Genomic DNA, 21,712 nt, shown 5'->3' with positions numbered 1-21,712 from the left:
ATCTTTGTGTGATGGATTTGTCTTCCAAGATCTGTCTGACGACTGCTCGAACCTCGGTCTAATTGTGCGTGGGGCTGCTAACAAGATCAGGGCAAGACGGGTACAGTCAGAGCTCACCCACTGTATCTGGGATACCCTTCTGGCATCACTGCTGGAGCTTGGCTTTTTTGCCCCAGGACGTATGATGTGGTGCCAGTTATGTCTGTAAAGGCGTTGCTGGTGGGCACAAACTATTATCTTTCTGGTGATCCGTTGGCCGGCAGGGTGGGACAGAGCTTTGTGGTGACGGTGGGAGAGGACAGCTGCTCTGCTGGGATGCGATCTTTGGAGCGTGTTTGTTAAGGAGCCCAGGCTTCTGTCATGCAACCAAGAAGCGATAAAGCATGAAAGAAGCCAAAGTTGTAGCAAAAGAGCATCATGCGGACACCTGAGAATACGAGCGTGTCCCCTTGGAGTGGGAAGAGATAGATCTTGGCTCCTCTGGTTATTTAACCATGTTCTGACATGTTGCTAAATCCATTTCACCATGGGAGAATGAAGACGTGAAGTTTAGCAACTCGCTGCAAGTTTTTGGAGAGCTCCAACCCTTGCTCGGTGAGGCAGGGAGAGGGCAGCGAGTTGTCAGCTCCTCAAGTGTTGAGGAGGAACAAAAAGCCCCTTCCTTCCTCCCTCCCTCGTCCCCTCTCCCGGCTGCCTCCGCGCTGCCTTGCCGCTCCTTTGCCGGTAGCCACGTTTTGGTGCTTCAAAGAGATGGGGTAGGCGCATGCTGCAGCGGATGCAAAGAAGAGGCGTGCGAGTAATTAGCTGTGTCGCACCCATCCATCCCTCTGCCATCCCTGCCCACCCACACTGGAATGAAATGTCAGCCTTTGTTTTAATTTCTTTGCTTCGGTGCTGCTGCCGTAGCGGTCCCGCGCTGCTCTTCCCTCCTCTTTGCTCCTGTGTCCTGGAGGGCAGGCAGTCCCGACACACAGCCGGAGTGTCTGTACAGCCCAGCAGGCCACCGAATTGGGCTTGGACCCTTCCTTGCCCAGAGGCTGAAGATGCCCGCAGTTCCCAAGCGGGTGGCACATTCTGAATCCAGGGATGTGGTTTTGGGCTGGGGACCACCGATGCTCTCCACCCCTCCTGGCCAGCTGGGCGAGGGCGGCAGCTCAGCCCTTCCTTGGAGGCACCAGCACACGGTTTCTGTGTGGGGTTTGGGAAGGCACAGAGCGAAACCTGCAGGTGCCTCAGAAAAAGGAACATTTGGCCTGAGAGCTTTTTGCCTGTGACAAACAGAAAGAGACTTTCGGTGGAAGCTGGTGTCCGGTTGTGGACAAGAAATGGAGGTGTGAGCGCACCGCGTGGTGCTGCTTGTGCCCTGGCTCCTCCTGGATCAGAGCATCCTCCCGAGGCCGTAAAGGTGGTGATCCCTCGGCCTGGCTGGGAGCTGGGCTGCTGGCAGAGCACAAGCAGACCTTGGAGAAGAGACGTCCCGAGGGGTGTCTGAAATGCCTGGAGAGCTCTCCTGCTCTCCTAGTCCATCCGTGTGCCGTTCCCGTAGCTAATTACAGTCACTGTTAACAAAAAGTATATCTTATTCCCATAACAAAAGACCTGGAAAGAATTAGACTGGTAATTATTCAGGAGGAGCAGAAAATAAACTCAGGAAAGCTGAGCCCGAGGGATCGAGCAGAATGTGATACCGTGCACACCCACCTCCTGCTCAGCCTTATCGTTCACAGCCAAGCTGGGGCATTAATGCTAAATTAAGATTATATGACTGAACCTATAAGCCAGGAATTAAGGTGAAACTCGCAGCATTAGATCAGTCTCTTTGCATGTCCTGGCTTTCCTGGTACGCTCTGATGTACATGTTCTAACCTCACTTTTTAAAAACGATTGGTGCATTTTGCTAAGGAGACTCACTGGCTAAAGGGGCATTAAAAAAAGCAGCATATCCCAAGGTAGATTCAGAAAAGGCCTCCTTAGCAAGGAGGTGCTGGGAGAGAGGGACAAGGCAGCACCAGTGGAGAACTGCAATCTGCAGTGGGGTCTGGACAAGTAGAGCCTTGGAAAAGTGGTGTTTCCCAGACCTGATTGCCCAGAGCACATGTTGCTGCTGTGGCCCTGGCTCTTTTGCAGCTCACCCCCACGGCGTCCCCTTGCAAATGGGATAGCAAGCAAGCAGGGAAGAAGGCAGAGGCGAGCTGGTTTTCTGGGTGGTTTTGTGAGCAGAGAGCATTTTGGACACCATGTTAGGGAATATCTTTTTGCCCTGGTTAGGACTCGGCAGGAGCAGGAGGGAGAAAGGTGGTGAAGGGAGCAATGCCCAGGGTGGAAAGGATGGGGATAGAGCTGGAGGGTGAGGCAGAGAGGGGGAAGGACAAGATGTAGCTCTCCCACGTGCACAGGGCAGCTCCGTGTCACCAGCACAGAGTTGGAGCAGTCCCTTGCGAAGCCCCACAAACAGAAGATGCACCAGCAGACCGATAGCGCCGTTGGGAAAAGTCCCCCTTTCCCACTGTGAGAAAGATGAGTGTGAGGCGTTAAAAGGTCTGTGCGTCCATATTTGTAACCCAGCCTCTGCAAACACGGCCTTTGGTGGTGCAGGGGAGTGAAAGTTTCCAGCGTGAGATGGGAAGAGAGGCCATCCAGAGGAAAAAAGCCTGGTGTGTTAGCATCCCTCCCCTTTCCCCAGATGCAGGTCCTGGGTACCTTGTGCTAAGAGATGAAGGGTTAAGCTCCAGGTCCTGCTGACTGCCGTGTGATGCAGTTGCTCGGGCGATTAGTAAAGATCTGTGCGCTAAGAGGAATCACGTGGACTTCGCCTGGGCTCCCTGGATGCAAACGTGCCCCGCCGAATCCTGCCTCGCTCCCCGCTTCCGTCCTCCCCGAGGGGAGCGCTGGGCCCGGGGAGGCGAGCGTGGCTTCGCCAGCCCAGGCCTACACCCAGGCTCCACATCAAAAGGCAGGGAACAAAACAACAGCAGGGCATCTTAAAGCAAAATAAATAAACCCTTGGCTGCTCCGGGAGAGGTCTTACCAGAGGTACAATCAAGTTGTCTATTTATGGCTTTTTATTTCAAAAGCTGATACATAACAGGAACTTTTGATATTCAAGTGCTAAAGAAGCTGACTTCTGATATTCGAGCCCCAAAGAACCTGACTTCCCACAATCAAAGAGGTTGCCACAGCCCGCTGCTTTATCAGGTGGCTGGTGGGACTAGAGGAAATCCTGGGTTTCTGCTGTATTGGGTGGCTGGTGGAAGCGGAGGAAATCCTGAGGTTTATATCAAATGAAAGCAGCTTTCAGTTGAGAGGACAATGTGACAATATCTGTTTGCATAGCATCTTCCAGCAGGAAGGTCCCCAGAGTGTTTTCTTCGCAGAGAGAAGATATCTGGGAGATTAGCTCGGTGATAGCGTGTTGTGAGAAAGTTCTGAGGACTCAGTAGTGGCCAGTTGCTTCAGACAAGTGTATTTGGGGCAGATTATTTGGTGCATTGCTCCGGATGAATTAAGCACTGTAAAACTGGCGGAATCAGCTCAACAGAAATATGTGCACATGCTCTTCTAGCATAACCCGAAATGCATCAGCGTGATAATTCAGTATCCTAAGAGCAGCTTCTGCCTCCGGGTTTCTCTGTCTCAACACCCACAAGGGCCCTTGGGCTTCACAGTCCGTCTGCATCGATCCTTTCTTTTTGTTTTCTGCAGGTGATGTGACAAACCTGACTCCTGAGAACTCCTTCAAAGGCACAAAAGTAGGCGTGGGGAACATCGTATTAGCTTTGTACAGCGGTCTCTTTGCCTACGGAGGATGGTAAGATGCAGCCCTGTATCTCTTTCCAGTGCTAAATACTGTAGTTCATTCCTTTGTCCCCAGACAGTGTTTGCAGGAAGAGTGTGGTCCAGGACTTTCCGTCTTTCTCGTAACCTGGGCAATGAGGCAGATGCTTTGGGTTTGCCTAGTAATGTTAATAGTCGTGCTATTATAGTCACACTGTCCAGCCAGGACACAGAAGCACAAAGAAGGGGTGGTGATCATGGGGTGTAGAAGAGGCAGCAGACGATGGGTTCCTTGGTGCAGCTCCTCGGTGGTGATAAGAGAAAGCAGCAGGGTGGGTTTAGCTAGCAGAGAGATGTTACGTGCCAACAGATGCAGAGCACCAAACTGAAGCTCCTGGAGAGCTTTATCAGTCCCTTTGAGCACTTACAGGCACAAGGAGGCTGCTCAGTTTGCTGTGAAGACAGGCCGGTTGCAGCCATCCGTGTCACCTGGAGGGTGGCCCTGTTGCTCCTGGGTCCAGCTCTTCACCCAGGCACCCCTCCTGCTGCGGGGAAGCTGGCAGCCTGGTGCGCTTGGTCCACCAGCACCGTCCAGGGCGCGCGCTCCGCAGGCTTTGCGCCCTAGGTCTCGGACTAGGCATCAGCCATCGTAAGTTCTACCGCAGGTTTCAGTCTCGCTACTGCTCCTGAAACTCCTTTGCAGGTGAGTAAGATGAAGGGCTTCACTTATTCCATGGACTAACCAGAATTAACCACTGTTCTTTTTAAATTACAGGAATTACTTGAATTTTGTGACAGAAGAGATGATAAATCCCTACAGGTACGTGTGCATCCTGTGATGACTTCCCTGGGAGGAAAACTTCTTCTTGGGAAGCCCTTTCCTCATGTGTGTAACAGGGGTTGCTAATCAGCCCAGAAGCCAAGGTCTTTTTCTAGGGAAATAGAAAATTAGGTAAATTAATGGCATTGTTCCTCCCTGGCATAGGGGAAGGGGAATAATAATCTCTGTATGAGAAGGGCTGTTGCATACGCTGCTTTCCTGGACTGCTGATACTATCAGCGTTGTTGGAAAGTCCTGCTTCCTTGGCATGGCACCTCTCTGAATTACAGGCGAGGAAGAAACACTCATGGCTTTATTGCTGTCTTGTATAAACTCCCACAAGAGCATTTGTGTGTGCATATGTTTGCCATGCTCTTCCTGCTCTCTGGAGCGATAGCCGCTTTCTGCACTGCTCATGCCTTTCAGGGTTATGGGGAGACGAGGGTGGGCCACACCAAGCAGGACAGCGCTGATAAATCATTTTTGCTCACAGGGAAGGTGCCTACGAGGCACTGTCAATACGAGCTTCAGGGTCACTTGTGCAGGAGCCCATTCCTGGCTGACCCTGGCAGTGATTAGCGCCTGCTGGGAAGCATAAGATTTGATACGCCCTTTCCTTGACACAGTTATAAAAAAGTTTTTGCAGATTGCAATTATTTTCTCGTCTTCTGAATGCAGTCGTGGTATTTGACTCTCTCCTCCTGTGGCTTTGAGCTCCACTGGACCAATTACACGTGGCATCAAGCAGGGTTTCCTCCTTCAGTTTCCGTTCGCAAATGAAGTTAGACTATTTGGAAAGGCAAATTTGTACCAACACAGCCTCGTCTTTACAGACCCACTCAGACTGTGTCTGAACTCATTTTCTTTGGGTTTTATCAGTCCAGCCAGCTGCACAGAGTTAGAGCCTAAAAACTGCCCGCTAAATCCCTGATCTTTCCATCTCCCGCAAGAAACCCACCAGCACAAATGCCTCTCCTTTGCCCAGAACAGAATGCCCGTGCTAATACCGCTGGCTAGCAAGAGACACGGGGGGTTATTTTTAATTAATTGCCTTTGCAGTGATCTTGGATTACTGCTTGCCCGGGCAGCCAGAGTCTCTCCATGCAAAAAGTCCCTTCTGCCATAATCCTTCACTCTACATCTGTCAGCCCCCAGCCTGTTCCCGCGTGGGCATCTCCTCCTCTCCTGGCGGAGCAGCCTGTGGCTGGGAAACTGGACACGCTGAAGAGCCCAAGAGGAGCAGAATGGCTCGAGCCAACTTTAAGTGAGCGCGGGAGGGCTGCAGCACGAGCCACCGATCCCTGGCATCACCACCTCTCTTCCCTGAACTGCAGCGCTCTGTTACAATTTCTATTTTCTTCCTAGAAACCTGCCTCTGGCTATCATCATCTCACTACCTGTAGTCACTTTGGTTTATGTGCTGACAAACTTGGCTTACTTCACGACCCTGTCGACGGACGAGATGCTGACGTCCGAAGCCGTGGCTGTGGTAAGATAGGTGCATTTCTGATGTGACTCATCTCTTTTCCAGCGCTGGTTCAATCAGACTGACAATCTCTGCGCGCATCTCCTGGTTTGTTCCATGCTGATCATGGCTGCTTACAAAAAAGCTGATGTTTGACGGGAGATAAAGAACAACTGTGAGGGGAGCAGGCAAGAACAGTGTGATACCAAGTGGGATTAATCACAGACGATAGTAAGGGTGGGCAGACAGTTAACGCTGCTCTTAATTTGTAAATATGCAAGCTTGCTGCTGGCCTCATGACTTATCATCAGTTACCAGAGCATGATATTTATGGGAAAAGGTCATTCAGTCAATACTGAACTAGGTTGTTCTCCCTCTGTATCTTCCTTGTTTTAATTAAGAGAGAAAAATAATACTTCTATTAATTAAAATGCCATTGCGGTCAGAAATCCTGGTTGCTTCAGAAGTGAGCAGCGTGGTCTGACCTTGCAAACTGAGCGTGACCAGGATTGTTCAGTGCTTCAAAGGGAATCTCCCGGTCCAGGATAAGCTGGTCTGGGCCATTCAGGTGACAGCGCTCCATCCTTCGGATTGGTACCCAGCCCCGCTCCGGCCCTGCACGTACGCGGTGCTGAGTTATTGGGGATGCCGGCCTGTGTTGCGTTGCTCTAGTTGTGTGCCTTTGCAAGCCTTGAAATCAATATGATAGCGTTGGCGTAACACTGCTGTGAAGCAGGGCAGGGTCAGTTTGTGATATAAAACTGCAGCTCCAGGTCACTGTGTTTCTAAGGGGCTGTGTCCCAGGGTCCTTACTCAGCAGTTGGCAATAGCTGCGTGTCTGAATCTCCTGGCACTTTCCCTTTGAACTTTTGGATAGCCGTTGTGATAAATCTTGTGTCCTGACTCTGAGGGAAGGGCTTTCTGCTGATTATTCTGCAATTCCACAGTATGCTTTTTCAGGCAGGAGGAGCAGCAGACGGCAATATGGAAAACTCCGTTCAGATTTCTACAAATCCTAAGTCTTTGTAGGCAGCTGTGAGTTCTTTTGGACATTCAGGGTGTGAAACGTCTGTCTTGTTGCCCCCCATTTAGGATTTTGGGAACTATCACCTTGGTGTCATGTCCTGGATCATACCCGTCTTTGTTGGCTTATCGTGCTTTGGATCTGTTAATGGATCTCTCTTCACTTCTTCCCGGTAGGTTTCTTGCTCAATTTTGTGGTTTTTGTTTAGAAGTCATGCATAATGCCTCTTCGTTTGGAGTTGTCCTCCCAAGAGTGGCTGTGGGTAGACACAAAGTCTAAAGGGTCTGGAGGCCATGTGGGGAATGTGGGGGAAAAAAAAAGTAAGTCTTAAACCATATCCAGTTTAAAGGAAACCGTTTCAGTGGTCTTAGCCTTCTGTTCCTCAGGCAAAGTCCTGCTGAAGTTATTGGGACATAAACAAACACAGGGTTGGGGCTCAGTGATGTTTCCTGAGAAAGTGGCTTTAATGAAGACCAGAAGCTTATGAAACTTCAGGGCTGAGAATCTCTCCAGAAAGGGGAGAAAGGACGGGGCAGGACGGGGACTGAGATGGTTCCAGCTCTGACACACATCTCCCAGGTTGTCTTAGGAAAGCCACTTAATTGCTCTCTCTGGAAAGGAGGATATAAATACTTCTTTTCTTGCATTCTTTGTCCGTCTCCAGCCTTCCTTCTAAGGCAGGGACTTCCCACGGTGTACGCGCAGAACACCCCGTGCTGGGGTCTGATCGTGGAGGGCCCCACTCCTGAAGCAGTGATAGCAAAAGGGCCCAGCTGGCGTCGTGCAAGGCACCACTAAGGTGGAAAAACCTGCGTGGAGCCTGGGCCTTTCAGTCTCGCTGCCTCAGCACTCAGCTCGGGCTGTCCCCGCTTGTTTTGTGCTAAAGACAAACCCCAGCCCGGGACTGAAGGTTGCAGCGGTGATAACGGCTCTGTCTTCCCCACCTCAGGCTGTTCTTCGTGGGATCCCGAGAAGGACACTTGCCGTCAATCCTGTCTATGATTCACCCCAGGCTTCTCACTCCCGTGCCGTCCCTCATCTTTACGGTAAGCACCTGGGTCTGTGGTGATGAGCATCGACCTGGTATTGAGAAACGGGTCAGGGGTAGGATCCCATCAGAGTGGTTGGAGCGGGGCCACTTGGGCACCGTCTCCAGACACAGCCATTTCTGCATGCACCTACAGGAGAGGACAGACCCTTCTCATCATGTCCTCTTATTCCACTTCTGGTTTGAAATTGCTCCAGGCACCTATTGAAAATAGCTTAAATAAGTAAAAAATGATCAACCTGATTCTTTCCTGGCAGATAGTTCTTCTAAAATACCTGGATTTAGTGTTGTAACATATGTGGTTTTGCCTACTCCCTTTGCTAATGGCTTTTTTTTTCTGGATGCAGTGCATCATGACCCTGCTCTATGCCTTCTCCAACAACATTTTCTCAGTCATCAACTTCTTCAGCTTCTTTAACTGGCTGTGCGTGGCTCTGGCCATCATCGGCATGATGTGGCTGCGTTACAAGAAGCCAGAGCTGGAAAGGCCCATCAAGGTGAGAACAGCGTGGTAATTGCGTGGTGGGTCCCCCCTGAGTCCCTTCCCAGCACCAGGGAGGGTTCAGCAAGGACGGCTGCTTGTCCTGTACGGAAGAGGGACTGGGATTGCAAGCGTGCAGCGGAAACGTTGTGTTGTAGCTAACGCAGGTGCCCCTGCTGCAGGGAAATCCGACGAGTGCGAATGGGTGCAGGAGGACGAAGAGCTGCCGTGGCCGTGGGGACATGGGAGTGAAGGAGGCTCTGGGCGTCAGGGATGCGGGGTGTTCTGGTGGGGTAGCCCAGTGGGACTAACATATTCCCCAGGAAAAATTACAGGCTGTGGCTCTCAGTGAAACACTCTGTACCATCATGGAATTCACTTAAAATAGTTTTTTAATAAAGCAGACAAACCCACGCCTGCAGAGATGAGAACTTCGTTCTCTTTGTCCTTGGCCAGCTTGGCAGCAAGTACCGTGTCCCATCTGGGCAGAGGCCAAGATCATGTCAGCCACAAGCATGTCTGCCTTCCTTAAAGGCATGTTTCTCAGTCATCCCCCAGCACACTCGGGTCTCTGCCAGGCAACAGGCAGCCAGAGAGAAACAAACTCACAGACCTGTACCAGTGCCTTCCCAAAGTAACTCTTTGTGGGGTGTTTCCTTCGTTTTTCGGTTTTTCTTCTAAAAGCTGGGCTGCTCTCGGCGGGTGCCCTGCTCGGAGCAGTGTAGCCGAGCCCCCTGCGCAGCTGCCGTGAAGATGCTATGGCTTGTGCCGTGGCTGCTGCTGAATTTGATGCTGTTGGTACAGGTGCTTTTTATAAGGGATCATTCAAGTCTGGAACTGGGGTCAAAAAAGGGTGCCAAGAAAGGCTCTTGGCAAGCCGCGTCTCTGCCCTTTGTTGGGCTGTTTTTAAATGGACGTGTTAGGTGTTAGCCTACGTCTGTTTTCTTCAGGATTGATGAAGGGCGCTGCCTACGTCGATACCTTCCCCATGGCAGTTCAAGGTCATGGTCCCCTTGTTCAGAGCCCTGGGACAGACAGGAGCACCGTCCACGCAGGGGTCCATGGTGGAACATGAACTCCTTCCCTCCCCGGGCTGTACAGCTAGATAAACTTCACTGGAGAGTGTACCCTCGTCCCCTGATACAACTTCTAACCTGTTCTTTGGGTCCTTGTGCAGGTGAACATGTGCCTGCCCATTTTCTTCATCCTGGCCTGCTTGTTTCTCATTGCCGTTTCCTTCTGGATGACGCCGAAGGAATGTGCGATTGGCTTTGCAATCATCTCCAGTGGGATCCCTGTTTACTTCTTCGGGGTCTGGTGGCAAAACAAGCCCAAGTGGGTTCTCCAAGGCATCTGTAAGTATTCCCAGTGAAGAGCAAGGGTGCGGCCTTGGCTTTTGCTCCAAAAATAGCAGCTTCCCGGTGAGCATGCTACAGCTAGTAGCCCTGGCTCTCCTTCCTGTAGTGGAGGCTTCCAGTGTCTTGGCTCTGATCAGTTCTTCTCTAATGGTCACAAGTTTTAACTTGATGATTACCTGATTTACCAAGCACCCAATACGCACCCTGACTTGCGATAATTGCAAAGTTTGGGCAAATACCATGTTGTTTTTTTTTTTTTTTAATCTTGGCAAACCGGTTGTTGTTATGCAGTGGAGCGTAATTCGCTGAGCGCATTGCTGCCTTTCTTCTGCCTCCTGTAAAAGCACAGGGTCAAGCCTTTTGTCAGCAGAGAATCCCTTTCTAGTGGTGTAGGAAGGGAAAAGGAGTAACAGCGTAACAGGCTGAGCGCAGTTGGCCTCAATTTGACTGCTGAAAATTCAGAATTAGTCCCAATCCATCGCTTAGCCAGCGCTAACGTTTCTGATCCAGTCAAAGCTCTCCTTGGCATCAAAATGCGGCAGCAGAGCAGAGGGAGGGGAGAATCCCCTGATGTTTTCTCTTACGAGGTTTATTTTTCAGGTGTCTCTGTATAAGGTTTTCCAACAGCTGGCACTACACCACAGAGTGTTTTGAGGGGATGGGGAGGCTGTGCTTGGCACACGTAGCCTCAGTCTGAACAACTGAATCAAGAAAGTCAATCCGTGTTGTCCAAGTAAATAAACTTTACCATCTGCCTCCCAGCTCGCATGCAACAGGCTGACCTAGAAAAGCAGACGAGTAGCAATGCCCAGCCTTAGCTGGATGCTTTTTATGAAGAAGAAAAAGGCTTTTAACAGTGCTCAGCACTTGTTACTCCTTCCTCCCCCCCCCCCCCCATCTCTCTCTCTCTCCCACACTCACTTTTTTTATTCTGAGTATTAGGCTCAGTTCCTGGAAAAGCCATTTTTGCAGTCCGTGGGTGGCAAATTACCATATTAATTGTTTTCCACCACCAAAGGCTTGTAAGGAGAATATAGAAAATATTCTGGGAACACAGAATGATAATCCTGCAAATGTCCAGTTAGAAACATATGAACTTTAAAGACGTGTATATTCATATATTGCAGATAATTTGATCACCTCCAACTGATCTGAGTTTGACTTTGTGTGTAGTTAGAATCAGCGTTAGCTTTACCTGGCAAGACTAGCTTGTGATCTCCAAACACAGAGTGAAGCAGCAGAAAGCACAGGTGTGTTTGGATACTGGCCACCAAAACCAATGGGTGGAAAAATAAAGTTCTTCCAGTTTAGCACCTTTCCTGAGCCAGCTTGCACCTGAAATGCTTCTTTTGCTCCTCACCCGCTCTCTGCAAGGCAGGGGACTCTGCCTTGTGTTCGGTATGCTGAGTGGTTTGGTCCTGGGTACTCGAGCCTTTAAAGAAGCTGGGTGCACATACAGCCGAGGTTTTCAAAATTGGAAGTAAAAGCATCGGCTCATATTTTCTATGCCCATTCCTGCTATTGTGCCTGACTCAGTTTTGGCTGCTGGCAGTTCTGGCATCCAAATGTAGTTACCGTATCACCACGCGATTAGAAACTGGTGCCAAGAAGTACCGGGGCCTCTCTCGGGGCCGCACAGCATCCCTGCTGCGGGAGCCAAGCTCCCAGTGTCGCATGTTTAAGTTCTGGGCATGCATAGAGAGTAGCCCGTGGCTCGTTTGCTTTCAAGTCTTAAATTGTATTTGGACTAATCTTGCTCAGAACCACGGTGGGGAGGCAAATGCCCTTTTGAGGCAGAGTATCATGAACCGAGACCAAGATACGTGTTGGGCCCCTGCGTGTGATCTCTGAGATGCGCTTTGCTTTCTTCCCCATAGTCTCCGCAACAGTCCTCTGCCAGAAACTGATGGAAGTGGTTCCGCAAGAATCATAAGCGGGAAAAGCAGAGACATTCAGCTCAAGGAAACGCACAATATTATTTTAAGACGACACAAGGAGAAAACGCTTCTGATCCCTCGTAAACGAAACCTAGGCACTGGAGCACCCCGTCGGAGCTGCTTCGTGTCTGACACCATGCCCCCAGCTCTGCCTTGCCTCGCCTCCTCCAGCCCCTCCGTCGCCACCCTTTAGCCTGGCAGATGAGCAACCCTGTGATGAGAAGTTCTTGGTACGAACGTGGGCCAGGAGGAGGAATTCCTGCCGACAGCTTCAAAGGGGCCCTGCCTGTCCGGCAGCAGCGAGTCCGATCAGCCTCTGTGTGTGTGTGTGTGTGTGTGTGATACCGAGGGCTGTACGTCAGTTCTGTGTAGGCTTACTTGGTTTGGGTCTGGGATCCCCCGGACGACGGCGGATCCGCTCACGAGCCCAGTTTGAGTGTTGCCAGCTGTGTGAACGTGCCTGGGGCTGGGGCCGTCGCAGAGCCGCAGGGTGGTCCTGAGCCTGGCCCACCTGCTTTACCTGGGCAAGGGCGCGTGGCTGGGAAGCAAAGGTTGGCTGATGTCGGCTCACACACACAAACTCATACCAAAATACATGCTGCTGGACGCTTTGGACTTCGTCCGCTGGCAGTGACTTAGGTGAGACAAGGCAGAGCAGAATTAGTGTCAGAGAAATGACGTGGGGAGGCCTCGTCTGACTTTCACTGCGTTCCTGACGAGCACTCGGGGTCCCCTGCCACCGCCTGGCTTTTAGCTCTCAGATCCAAGCCATCTCCCTGCTATTGAGCCAGTCCTCCGGGATGCTCTTCACCAGAATGCCCATCCCTGGCCCTGTGAATTAGCACTGGGGCAGGTGCAGGCCTGAGGATGGAGTTCCTCCGGATAAACCCAGGGAATTGCAATTAGCAGGCAGCCAAGTCCTTGTCTGGTTCACCCCGTGTTTTTCTGTAGATAGGCTGTCATCCAGCATGGGATGAGCAACAGCATGCTCTCCACATGGCCGCGTTCGTTGCCCTCGGCGTGATTCGTGTTTGCCCCTAACCCATTTGCAAAGAGAAAATAAGGGTGGGATTCCCTTGGCTCGTTCCCTGGGGCCGGTCTGTGCGTTGCCTGTCACCGCGCCCTTCGTTATGCTGCGTCTCTTTCTGGAACGTGCAGCGGAGATGGGACCAATGGGTCTGGGGGTGTAGAAAGGGGCAGATGTCCCCGGATGGCTGGAGCCTGGCTTTAAGCTCGGTCTGCTGTAGATGGTCTGTTTTGCTCTAGGAAGCAGGGACTGTGGGCCTGTTCCTCCTTCGTGCAAAACTGCAGCATCAGGTTTGGCTTGGTGAGATGCCCCCACCAACATCCTCCCGTTCCGGGAGCCGTCTTTGAGCATTAACCATGATCCATGTGTGAAATCTTGTTTTGCTGTTGTGGGTGGTGCAGTCCCATCCCCTGAGCCCACCCAAAATTCCTCTAGTTCCCAAGTAATCAAAACTGTCCTCTTAGGAACATCTTGCTTTATTTGGTCAGAAGCATCACCTTTTCAGCAAAACTGCATTCTTGAACAATTTGCTCATCATGCCTCTGCGCTCAAGGTGATAGTTGGAAATCAAAAGCATCTTTTTCCCACAAGGGAGCTGCTTCAGTCTCTGTTACGGATCTTCGTTGTGCTTGTGCTTCGTGCAAATGGGTTGTTGAACTACTTTTTCTCCTTGATATTTTTGTAAACTAAGCTGTTTGGAAGCCGGGATCCTCCAAGAGCTAATGCTTTCTACTGGATTCTCCTCTTAGCCTAGAGTTATGTTGGATGAAGAGGCATTAAGGACACCAATGGTACTAGCTCATGCTTTGTCCTTCTAAGAAGCTCTTTAGCAAAAAAAGAGTGTGTGATATAGCAGGTGGTAGCTTCTGTTCAAGTGCGTGTGACAGTGACCGTGGCTGTGTCAGCGAGTGTCTCCGTGCAGCTCTTTGCTCTTGCTTCGCCAACCACGCGTCTTTGCTTTGAGGCAGTGCAGGAGGAATAGGTGAGACAATCACCACGCTGAAAACCTTTGCCGTCAGGTTGCCTATTCCATGGCAGAGATGCCCATGCCAGCTCAGGTACCGCTTTACACGTGTTAGTGTCGAGTTCTCCTGGACCTAAGTTAGCCTGTGGAGAGTTGCAGCTGGTTTGGGTACATCTACAGTGCAGAACCCAAAGTCACGGCCAGTGCCTGGCTGTTCAGGGACCTATGTGCAATGAATTGGAGCATCTCAGATCCAGGGCCTGTGGAGATGCATTTGCATAAATAAGGTCGTGAACCATAAAACCTGAACTCAATTTTTGGAATCCTCTTCCAGCTGAAGGCTGAGATGTTTTGGCAGGGTAGTGATGGGAAATTGCTGCTTATGCTGGACCTGTTTCATCGAGAGAGAACCTCAGTCTGTCACCTACCACTTGGTCTGCAGTTTTTTGGCTGTAATGGGCTCGGGGCTGGTTTCCCGCAGGGCCTGGGTTCAGCGTCGGGGCTCTCAGTGCTAATATGTACCAGCAGAATTACTTGTGATGCAAAGGAAAGGGATTTTAGCTCTCAGCCACCTCAATCCAACGTAAATTAGCACTCGGGTCCAAGCCACAGAGAGCTCAGAAATAGGTCCAAATCTCCCAAAGGCGGGGGGGTTGCTTGTTTTGGACGCATCTTTAAATGACTTTCATCAGTGATGAAGAGCCATCACTACACAACATCCTCTTGGCGAACCTTTCACACTGGTTTTAAAGAGGAGATGTCACACGGAGAAATATTTTTTTTTATTAATTACCTGATCTTAATTAAATCCTTAACTCGCTTGCTTGCTCTTGATGAATTTACATGATTCTTCACTGGCTGCTAAAGATCTTTCTCTTGTACTAACCTGCTGGCTCTGGCATTGACACCGTCCGTTTCATGGTGATCTCGCCAGCCTCTCCACAGCAATAGAGGTATAGGGAGAAACTGAACCCAGGTACCAGCACAGAATGACAAAAATGTCGAATTTGGTCAGCCACAGCTCACATCTCAAAGTTTACCTTTCAAAAACCTGATTTCTTTTATCCATGACTTATTGACCCCGACAGTTCCCCTCCACCAGAGCTTGGTGACATGGCTGTAAGACGTCGGGTTATTTTTTCCTGGAGGTTAGGGAGATAATGAGTAAGGGGGTAAAACCGGATTGCATTTTATAAAGAAAACGCAACTAAAGTAATTTTCACTCCAGTGGAGGAAACTGCTGTTAGCAGCATCTGCTGTCCAGTGCCACAGCTCGTAACTCAGATCAGCAGCCAGGAGTGTCTGCTGCCCTCGGGGGCTTGCCCTCTTCAGCTGGGTTTCGGTATGGAAAAAGAGAGAATACATGCCTGTGAAAGACCTCCTTGCTGCTTGTTTTTCCTCAAATGTGGAATGTCATGTGTCACGGGGGGCGAGGGGAGCAGCAGAGACTTCACAGAAAGTTTCTCATCGTTCCCAGCACTGGATATGGGATTTTTCTGTGTCTCTGGTTGCTTGTGCTCTTTCGAGCCCGTGATCAGTCACGCCTGTTGCAGTCCGCCACGGGAGATAAACCCTTCCCGCAAAGGACACATACAGCCACGGTGACCAGGAGTTTGCTTTCCTAAAGAGTAGCTACAGTCAAACGAGGTACCGCGTGAATCTATTTCACATGCCAGTATTCTGCAGATACAGACGGAGTGGTCGCGTCAGTGGAATCATAGAATCGTTTAGGTTGGAGAAGACCTTTAAGATTGTCGAGTCCAGCTGTGGAGCCGTGGCTGCCTGTTTCTGCAAGTGATGGCTGCCCATTTCTGCAAGTGATGGCTGTGCCGCAGTAGTCTCTTGGTCCTTGTACTAAACCCCTGTTCAATTATCGCTCTTCTTAGCTTGTTTTTAAGCCTTTGGGCTCCCAGGCAGTCAGTCGGTAGGGGTGTTCACGGAGCAGCGTCCCGCGGGGATTGCTCAAGAGTAGGGCAGGGGCGGGCAGGAGCCGGCGGCCAGGCGCTTCCTTACCCCTTGGGTTCCTCTTTCTGAATGAGAAACCTTCCCAACCGAGAGGGGAACCAGCCCTGCTCAGCCCTGCAACATGCTCCCGGCCAAAAATGGGGGGGATTTAAGTCATCCTAGGTGGATTTTTATTTTTTTTCTTTTTTTTTTTTTTTTAAACTTCCTTCAGTATTTGCAGTGTTTTCCATCTCAGATACCATGTTCTGGTAAACAAGCTTTTGTTTTTAATAGCACCCTCTGTGGATACTAAGTTCAAAGGGACTCTGTCACTGTTGAACCAACTTTAAAGACCCTTCAACTGGATTGAAACTCCTAAGAAGCGGCTTTGTTGTTCTCCGAGCCCGCTCCCTGCGGGCGGCTCAGGCAGGGGAATAAATTGGGCTCCTCCATGGGCTCCTCCGCTGTGGGTCTGCCCCGAGAGCAGAGCCCTCGAGGGGTAGCGGCGTTGCAGCTGAGCTCTTCCCTGCAGCCGCGACTTCCCAGCCACGGAGAGATGGTTGCAGTGGCAGAGTCTTAGTCCAGCTGCGGGGAACCGTGGGGAAGGTTTTCTCTCAGTCTGGGAAGGTACCCGTGCCGTCAGCTGAGGCTACAGTGTTCTCGGGCTTTAATAAAAAATAACTAAAACTAAAAAAAAAAAAAAAAAAAAAAAAAAGAAGGAAACAGCCAAATGTTGTCATTATGCAACACTGGCTGTTGGGGGCTGTTCTTGAGGGACGCCAGCTTTTCCATCAACTGGTTGCGCAACTCCATTTTTAGTGACATCAAAGGGGAAGGTGCCGGTGGCCGTTGAGAAAGGGCTGGAACAAAGCTTCCTACTGGAGCTTGGGAAAGGGCAGCCCAGAGGCGAGACGGCTCCGGTTCCCCCCCGGGGCTCGTGCTGAGGTCTGCCGGCCGGCGCCGTAACCTCGGCAGAGCCCCACGGACTGAATCGCAGCCTTGTGCCGGCCCTGGGAGCCCGGCGAGCGTCTCCGGCTGCGCGACGGGCCGGCGCGGCTGGAGCTGGCGGCGCTTGGCTGCCGAGCAGGGAGCACAGCAGCCGGCTCCCTGCGGCGACGGGCATCAGCTCCCGCGCCTCCGCCGGGGACCCTGCCCGTGCCAGGGCATCCCGCGAGACCTTGGCGTTGAGGGATGCTCAAGGGGCTCTTCGTTTCTGGTGGCTTCTTGAGGAGTTAGAGCCCACCAGCCCTACGCTGGTTTTGCCCGTACTTCAGAAGTTTCTTCCCAGTTTACACAGTTCGAACTGGAACTTGCAGCTGGGGTGGGGGGGTGCGTGTGTGCGGGACGCTGCTGGGAGTCAAAGCTAAGTGCTGTTCAGCTGCACGTAGGAAATGTGGCTTGGATTAGGTCGCCCCTAAGGAACTGATTTCCAGAGGATTATTTCTTTTCTTTTAGCCCGCTGTTCCTTGTGTGAGAAGGGGTGTTGCTTCCTCCAGCTGTTGAAGTGTTAACGAGAAAAAAGAGATATTTTTTTAAATATTGAATTCGTTTTTAAATGGCCTAAAAGAGACTTTATACCTACACCTAAATTATTCCCGTTGGGTGAGGTTGATCTCGGCGCAGGGGCTCCGCAAGCGCTCAGATGCTCTCCCCGTTCCCGGCCAGCGGGACGTGGCGGGGTCCGGCTGCGGCTCCCGCGCTGGGATGAGTTTCACACACAGGGAAAAAAATCCTGATTTGTTCAGAGGACAGGGTGAGGTCCGTGTCCCACCTAAACCCCTGCAAAGGAAGAATTTTACGTGGTACCCGGACCTTGTGCTGGCCCACAGAACAAAAGGAGGGTGAATTTCACTTCTAGTGAATAATCTGACTTTTCAGAGATAAAGTTCATGTTTTTCTTGGGTTTTGTTAAAAACACAGAAAAAAAGGATCTTAACACACAGAAGAAAATCTAGATCTGATTTAGAATTTTGTTATATTTGGTTGCTTTAAAAATATTTTACTAATTTAAATGTTGCTGTAGATGACATTCTATTTATTTTAAGGGGTAAATATCTTTTAGTCTTAATACTTCCACAGTAAGCGCTGTCTATTTACAATGTTTGTGTTCCTGTCAACACAGCTATTCCACGACTGACCAAGTGCTGGTCAGCCAGTAGTAACTTAATCAAATTGCCTTGTAAAACAAGATGTCTCCTGCAATGTATTTTTTTGAATATTTCTTGATTCTTTTATGTCTGTGGTTAACAAATCTGTTAAATGTTTGGGTTGTTCTATGGTTTGGGTTGTTTTGTTTTGTTTTTTTTAACAAAGAAAGCTGAATCACAACTCTTTTGTTGCTGGTCTTTGCCTTTAAAACTTTTATTTTGCAAAAGGTTGCCTTGTTTCTCCCACATCGGCCAGCGCCTGAGCCCTGGGTTTCCAAGCGTTCCTCTTGCAGACGGGTCTAGGAGCATAGCCTAGCAATGACAGCATCCATTCCTCTATCACCGTCCTCCTTTTTTAAATTCTAGTTACCATTTCTGGTTTCGCATGCGTTAAAACTAAGGGAATGGGGAAGCGGGTGAGCTTTGGGCAAGAGGAGCAGATGACATGTCCTGATGCCCAGGGCGTATCTGCATGGGTGTGTGACAGAGATGCTGCTGGTAAAAGCTTGCAGCCAAACAAACTGTCTTAAGGTAGGTAATGTCTTAAGGCAGGAAGGTATCAGACTTTATATGGGGAAAGCGATCCTCTGCTGCAGTCCCTCTTCCCCGTGTCCCTCCGCGCTGGAGAGATGCTCTGTCCGCAGGAGCCCTGCCCCGAGGGAGGGGAGGGGATGCTCAGGCGCACAGAAGGGTGAGGTGGGAGGGTTGCCTGAAGATTTGCACTTTTGGGTGTGCAGGTGGCAGAGCTCAGAAGTTTTCCTTCCTAAAAGAGAAGATGGTGCTGAGGCTGTTCTGTTGACACATCAACAAGTGGCGTCGACAGATGGGCGTCCAAGAGGAAGACATGGGCATGAAATGCTAATGGAGCTTAGGAAGGCTGCAAAGAAACCCCAGCAGTAAAGGGAGACTTCAGTGATGCCTCCATAGGCTGAATAGATGTTCTACACAAATTTCATCCAGAATTTTAGGTGCCACAGTCAACCAGCGTCTTGAAGAATGAGAGGATTCACAAAACAGGCAATTCTTGATTTACTCTCAAGCACTGTGGCTGTTTCAGAAAGTCACACTGGAGGAGGGAATCTGCAATGTTATATGCTCAAGGCCAACATCCTTGTAAGACCAAACCCAGCAACATTTAACTTTTTAAATATATACAAAAAAAGGAAGAAGTTAGAGGTGCAGAAATGAGAATGCAGTTGCTATAGGGATAATGTGTGCGACAAGGGGCACCGAGGCTCTCCGATACGGCATTAGAGACTCTTAGTGGAGGAATTAGGCTAATCTAAGAATAACATCTCTCAAAGCCAGCATGGCTAAACAGCAGAATAGCCTGTGCCATTAGCGATTTAAAAGAGATCATTCAAAAAGTGACAGTCGTGGCCAAAGAAGGAAAGCAGAACAAACTCTGGCAATTTAAATATAAAACTTCAATAAGACAAGTCAACAGGACGTTCACGAGTGGGACGCTGACAGCACAAGGAGGAGAAGGGCTGTGGCGCCCGCGGGAAGCCTGCCAGAGACGCAGCGGGCCCCGTGCTGTGCTGCAAAGCGCTTGAACAGACAGATAAGGCAGTAGCACAGAAACAAAATGAGTTATTTGCATCCGTGTTTGCTACAGGCTTCCTTGGAGAAGTTCCCGTGCTGGAGCCTTTCTTCACAAGGAATTGCTGGCAGATAAAGGACGGTGTTTCAGAGCAGAGCTCCAGCTGTGGGATTCAGAGGCCTTCAAGAGCTGCGAAGGGTCCCGGATCAGATTAAGTGCTACCAGCAGGCGTGTGCAAGCCGCTGCACAACGCAGCGGTGACGCCCCTGGTATGGGAGGTGGCAAACGGGATGCCGGTACAGGTAAAGGGTCCAGGAGTAGCCCAGGCCAGTTGCAAGGAGCTGTTGTAGAGGGTACAGTGAGCAGAGAGATGGAGAAAAGCATCCCGGGGAGAAACACACAACTTTCGTACAGCGAGGTCAGTCCTCAGCAGGCCACCAAGCTTCCAGTGCCTTGTATCCTTGGGTCTTCAGCAGGCTCAGGTCTCGCTGAGCTGCCCACGGGGTTTGAAAGAAGGAATTAATCTTGGTAATAATTGGGAGAGAGAAAACACTGGTAAAAGTGGTTAATAATGGAGGGAGGTGGCCTGCAGAGCTTGCCTGTGGATGTTCTCTTGGCTCAGGCCAGTTCGGCACACACAATCTGGAAAAGGAGATGGACAGGGCTGACAAAGTTTCCCAGAGAACGAGCATTTTGCAGGCTCATCAAACACAAAGTTGATTGCACAAGGGATCTCCTGACAGGGCAGTAAAACTGCAGATGTGAAGAGTGTTAGGAAGTGAGAACGAAAAAGAAAAATTGCAGTGCTGCTGTGTAATGTCATTCCACGTGCCTGTCCCCGGCGCTGAGCTGGTCCCGTCCCCCCGCCGGGGCTGGGGGCTGCAGCAGGGGGAGCGGGAGGGGAACTGGCCTTGCTGTCACAGGAGCGCGGGCAGAACCAGGGTAGGAAGTGTTTTTTCGCACACGGCAGCGTTAATCGTGCGCTCGGTGTCGGGGGATGTTGTTGAGACAACTTTTACAGGTGCATAAAAGTTCAAAAAGAGCTCAGATAAAAGGGTTTGTTATTAACTGCACCAGCCCTAGCGCAGCCGCAGCCTCAAGGAGCGTTATCTTTCCGAGTCCGAGGCTGGAAGGACAGACCTGGGAAGGGATCAGACCTCATGTTTCATATGAGTTTTCTCCGAAAGATCACTACTGATGGCCGCTGGAGAAGTGGTCCTTTGGCCATGCGTTGACTCTTGGCTCCCCCCCAGTTGTCCTTTCCTTGGGTGCCACTGCAGCAGCCGTGCCTTCATCTCCGGAGGATGAACATCGCTTCATCAACGGTGGCAAGGGAAGCTCCACGATGGTAGAGAAAGCCTCACGCTGGGCTTTGCCCGGGAAGGACTCACTGCACGGGAGCCACGCGTGGACCCAGTGTGGTCCCCAGGCAGCACCGAGCTGTCGAGACGCAACTCCGCACCTTCGGTCTTGTGGCTGCTGGTCTTTTGTCCCGACGGCTGGAGGTGGCAGTGGTGACGGGAGGGGGCAGGCGTGGGAACGCAGCCCTCCTGGGGGCCACACAGGCAGCGAGACGGAGGTTTTTCCTCCCTCGAACCAAAACCATGACATTTTTCCTCCCCAAACCCAGGAGCGCCGGGGTGTTTGAGTGGCACGGAGAGAGGCACGGGGGTCTGCCCCCAAAGGAGCGTCAGCCCTTGAAGCAGCAGGTAGAAATGCCTCTGCAAACTGGAGGCAAGCCCAGCAAAAAGCAATAAAACAATCAAATCTGAAGATTTGTGCAACAGATGAAAGGCACTAAATATATTTGGATTGGGAAAAAGCCACTAAGGGTGGGGTGTGACGTGGGCTGGGAACGGCCTCAAGGCTGCAAACGTAAATGAAAGCAAGGAGCTGACGAGGAATTGTGGATAGAACTAATAAAGGGATCCTCTGCGGCAGATAAATTAATACACCAAAACCGAGATACAGGTCTGAGGAAATTTAATAAAAGGAGAATTGATGTTGACAAACTTCCTTGCAGCAAAATACACCTGACAACAAAATTGTCCCTGTAACATTGAAGCAATGGAAGTTCTGCTTGGAAGTCTTTTTTTTTTTTTTTTTTAAAAAAAAGGAGTTGTTAATATTTCACCTGTTGTACAAAAGCCATGAAATAAAGGTGTCTCGTCAGAACATGC

General features: G+C 50.6%; 1 protein-coding gene across 2 annotated transcripts in view; it reads left to right on the top strand.

The window, feature by feature from the left end:
• SLC7A5 (solute carrier family 7 member 5) overlaps positions 1 to 18,170 on the top strand; it is a 40,311-nt gene extending 22,141 nt beyond the window's left edge. For both annotated transcript variants that reach the window (XM_087738779.1, XM_009477497.2), the window contains 8 exons: positions 3,703 to 3,808; positions 4,550 to 4,594; positions 5,960 to 6,083; positions 7,152 to 7,255; positions 8,033 to 8,129; positions 8,479 to 8,628; positions 9,790 to 9,967; positions 11,848 to 18,170. In XM_087738779.1, coding sequence (XP_087594905.1) covers positions 3,703 to 3,808; positions 4,550 to 4,594; positions 5,960 to 6,083; positions 7,152 to 7,255; positions 8,033 to 8,129; positions 8,479 to 8,628; positions 9,790 to 9,967; positions 11,848 to 11,903 — 860 coding nt within the window. In that variant the 3' untranslated portion in view covers positions 11,904 to 18,170. The remainder of the gene's footprint in view (positions 1 to 3,702; positions 3,809 to 4,549; positions 4,595 to 5,959; positions 6,084 to 7,151; positions 7,256 to 8,032; positions 8,130 to 8,478; positions 8,629 to 9,789; positions 9,968 to 11,847) is intronic.
• The last annotated feature ends 3,542 nt before the right edge of the window (positions 18,171 to 21,712 follow it).

Source organism: Nipponia nippon, unplaced genomic scaffold (assembly GCF_047370975.1).
Source record: "Nipponia nippon isolate SJK-2023a ecotype South Korea unplaced genomic scaffold, ASM4737097v1 scaffold_7, whole genome shotgun sequence".
NCBI classification, from domain to species: Eukaryota; Metazoa; Chordata; class Aves; order Pelecaniformes; family Threskiornithidae; genus Nipponia; species Nipponia nippon.
The sequence above is the reverse complement of the archived record's forward strand: the minus strand, read 5'-3'. Positions and strand labels throughout refer to the sequence as shown.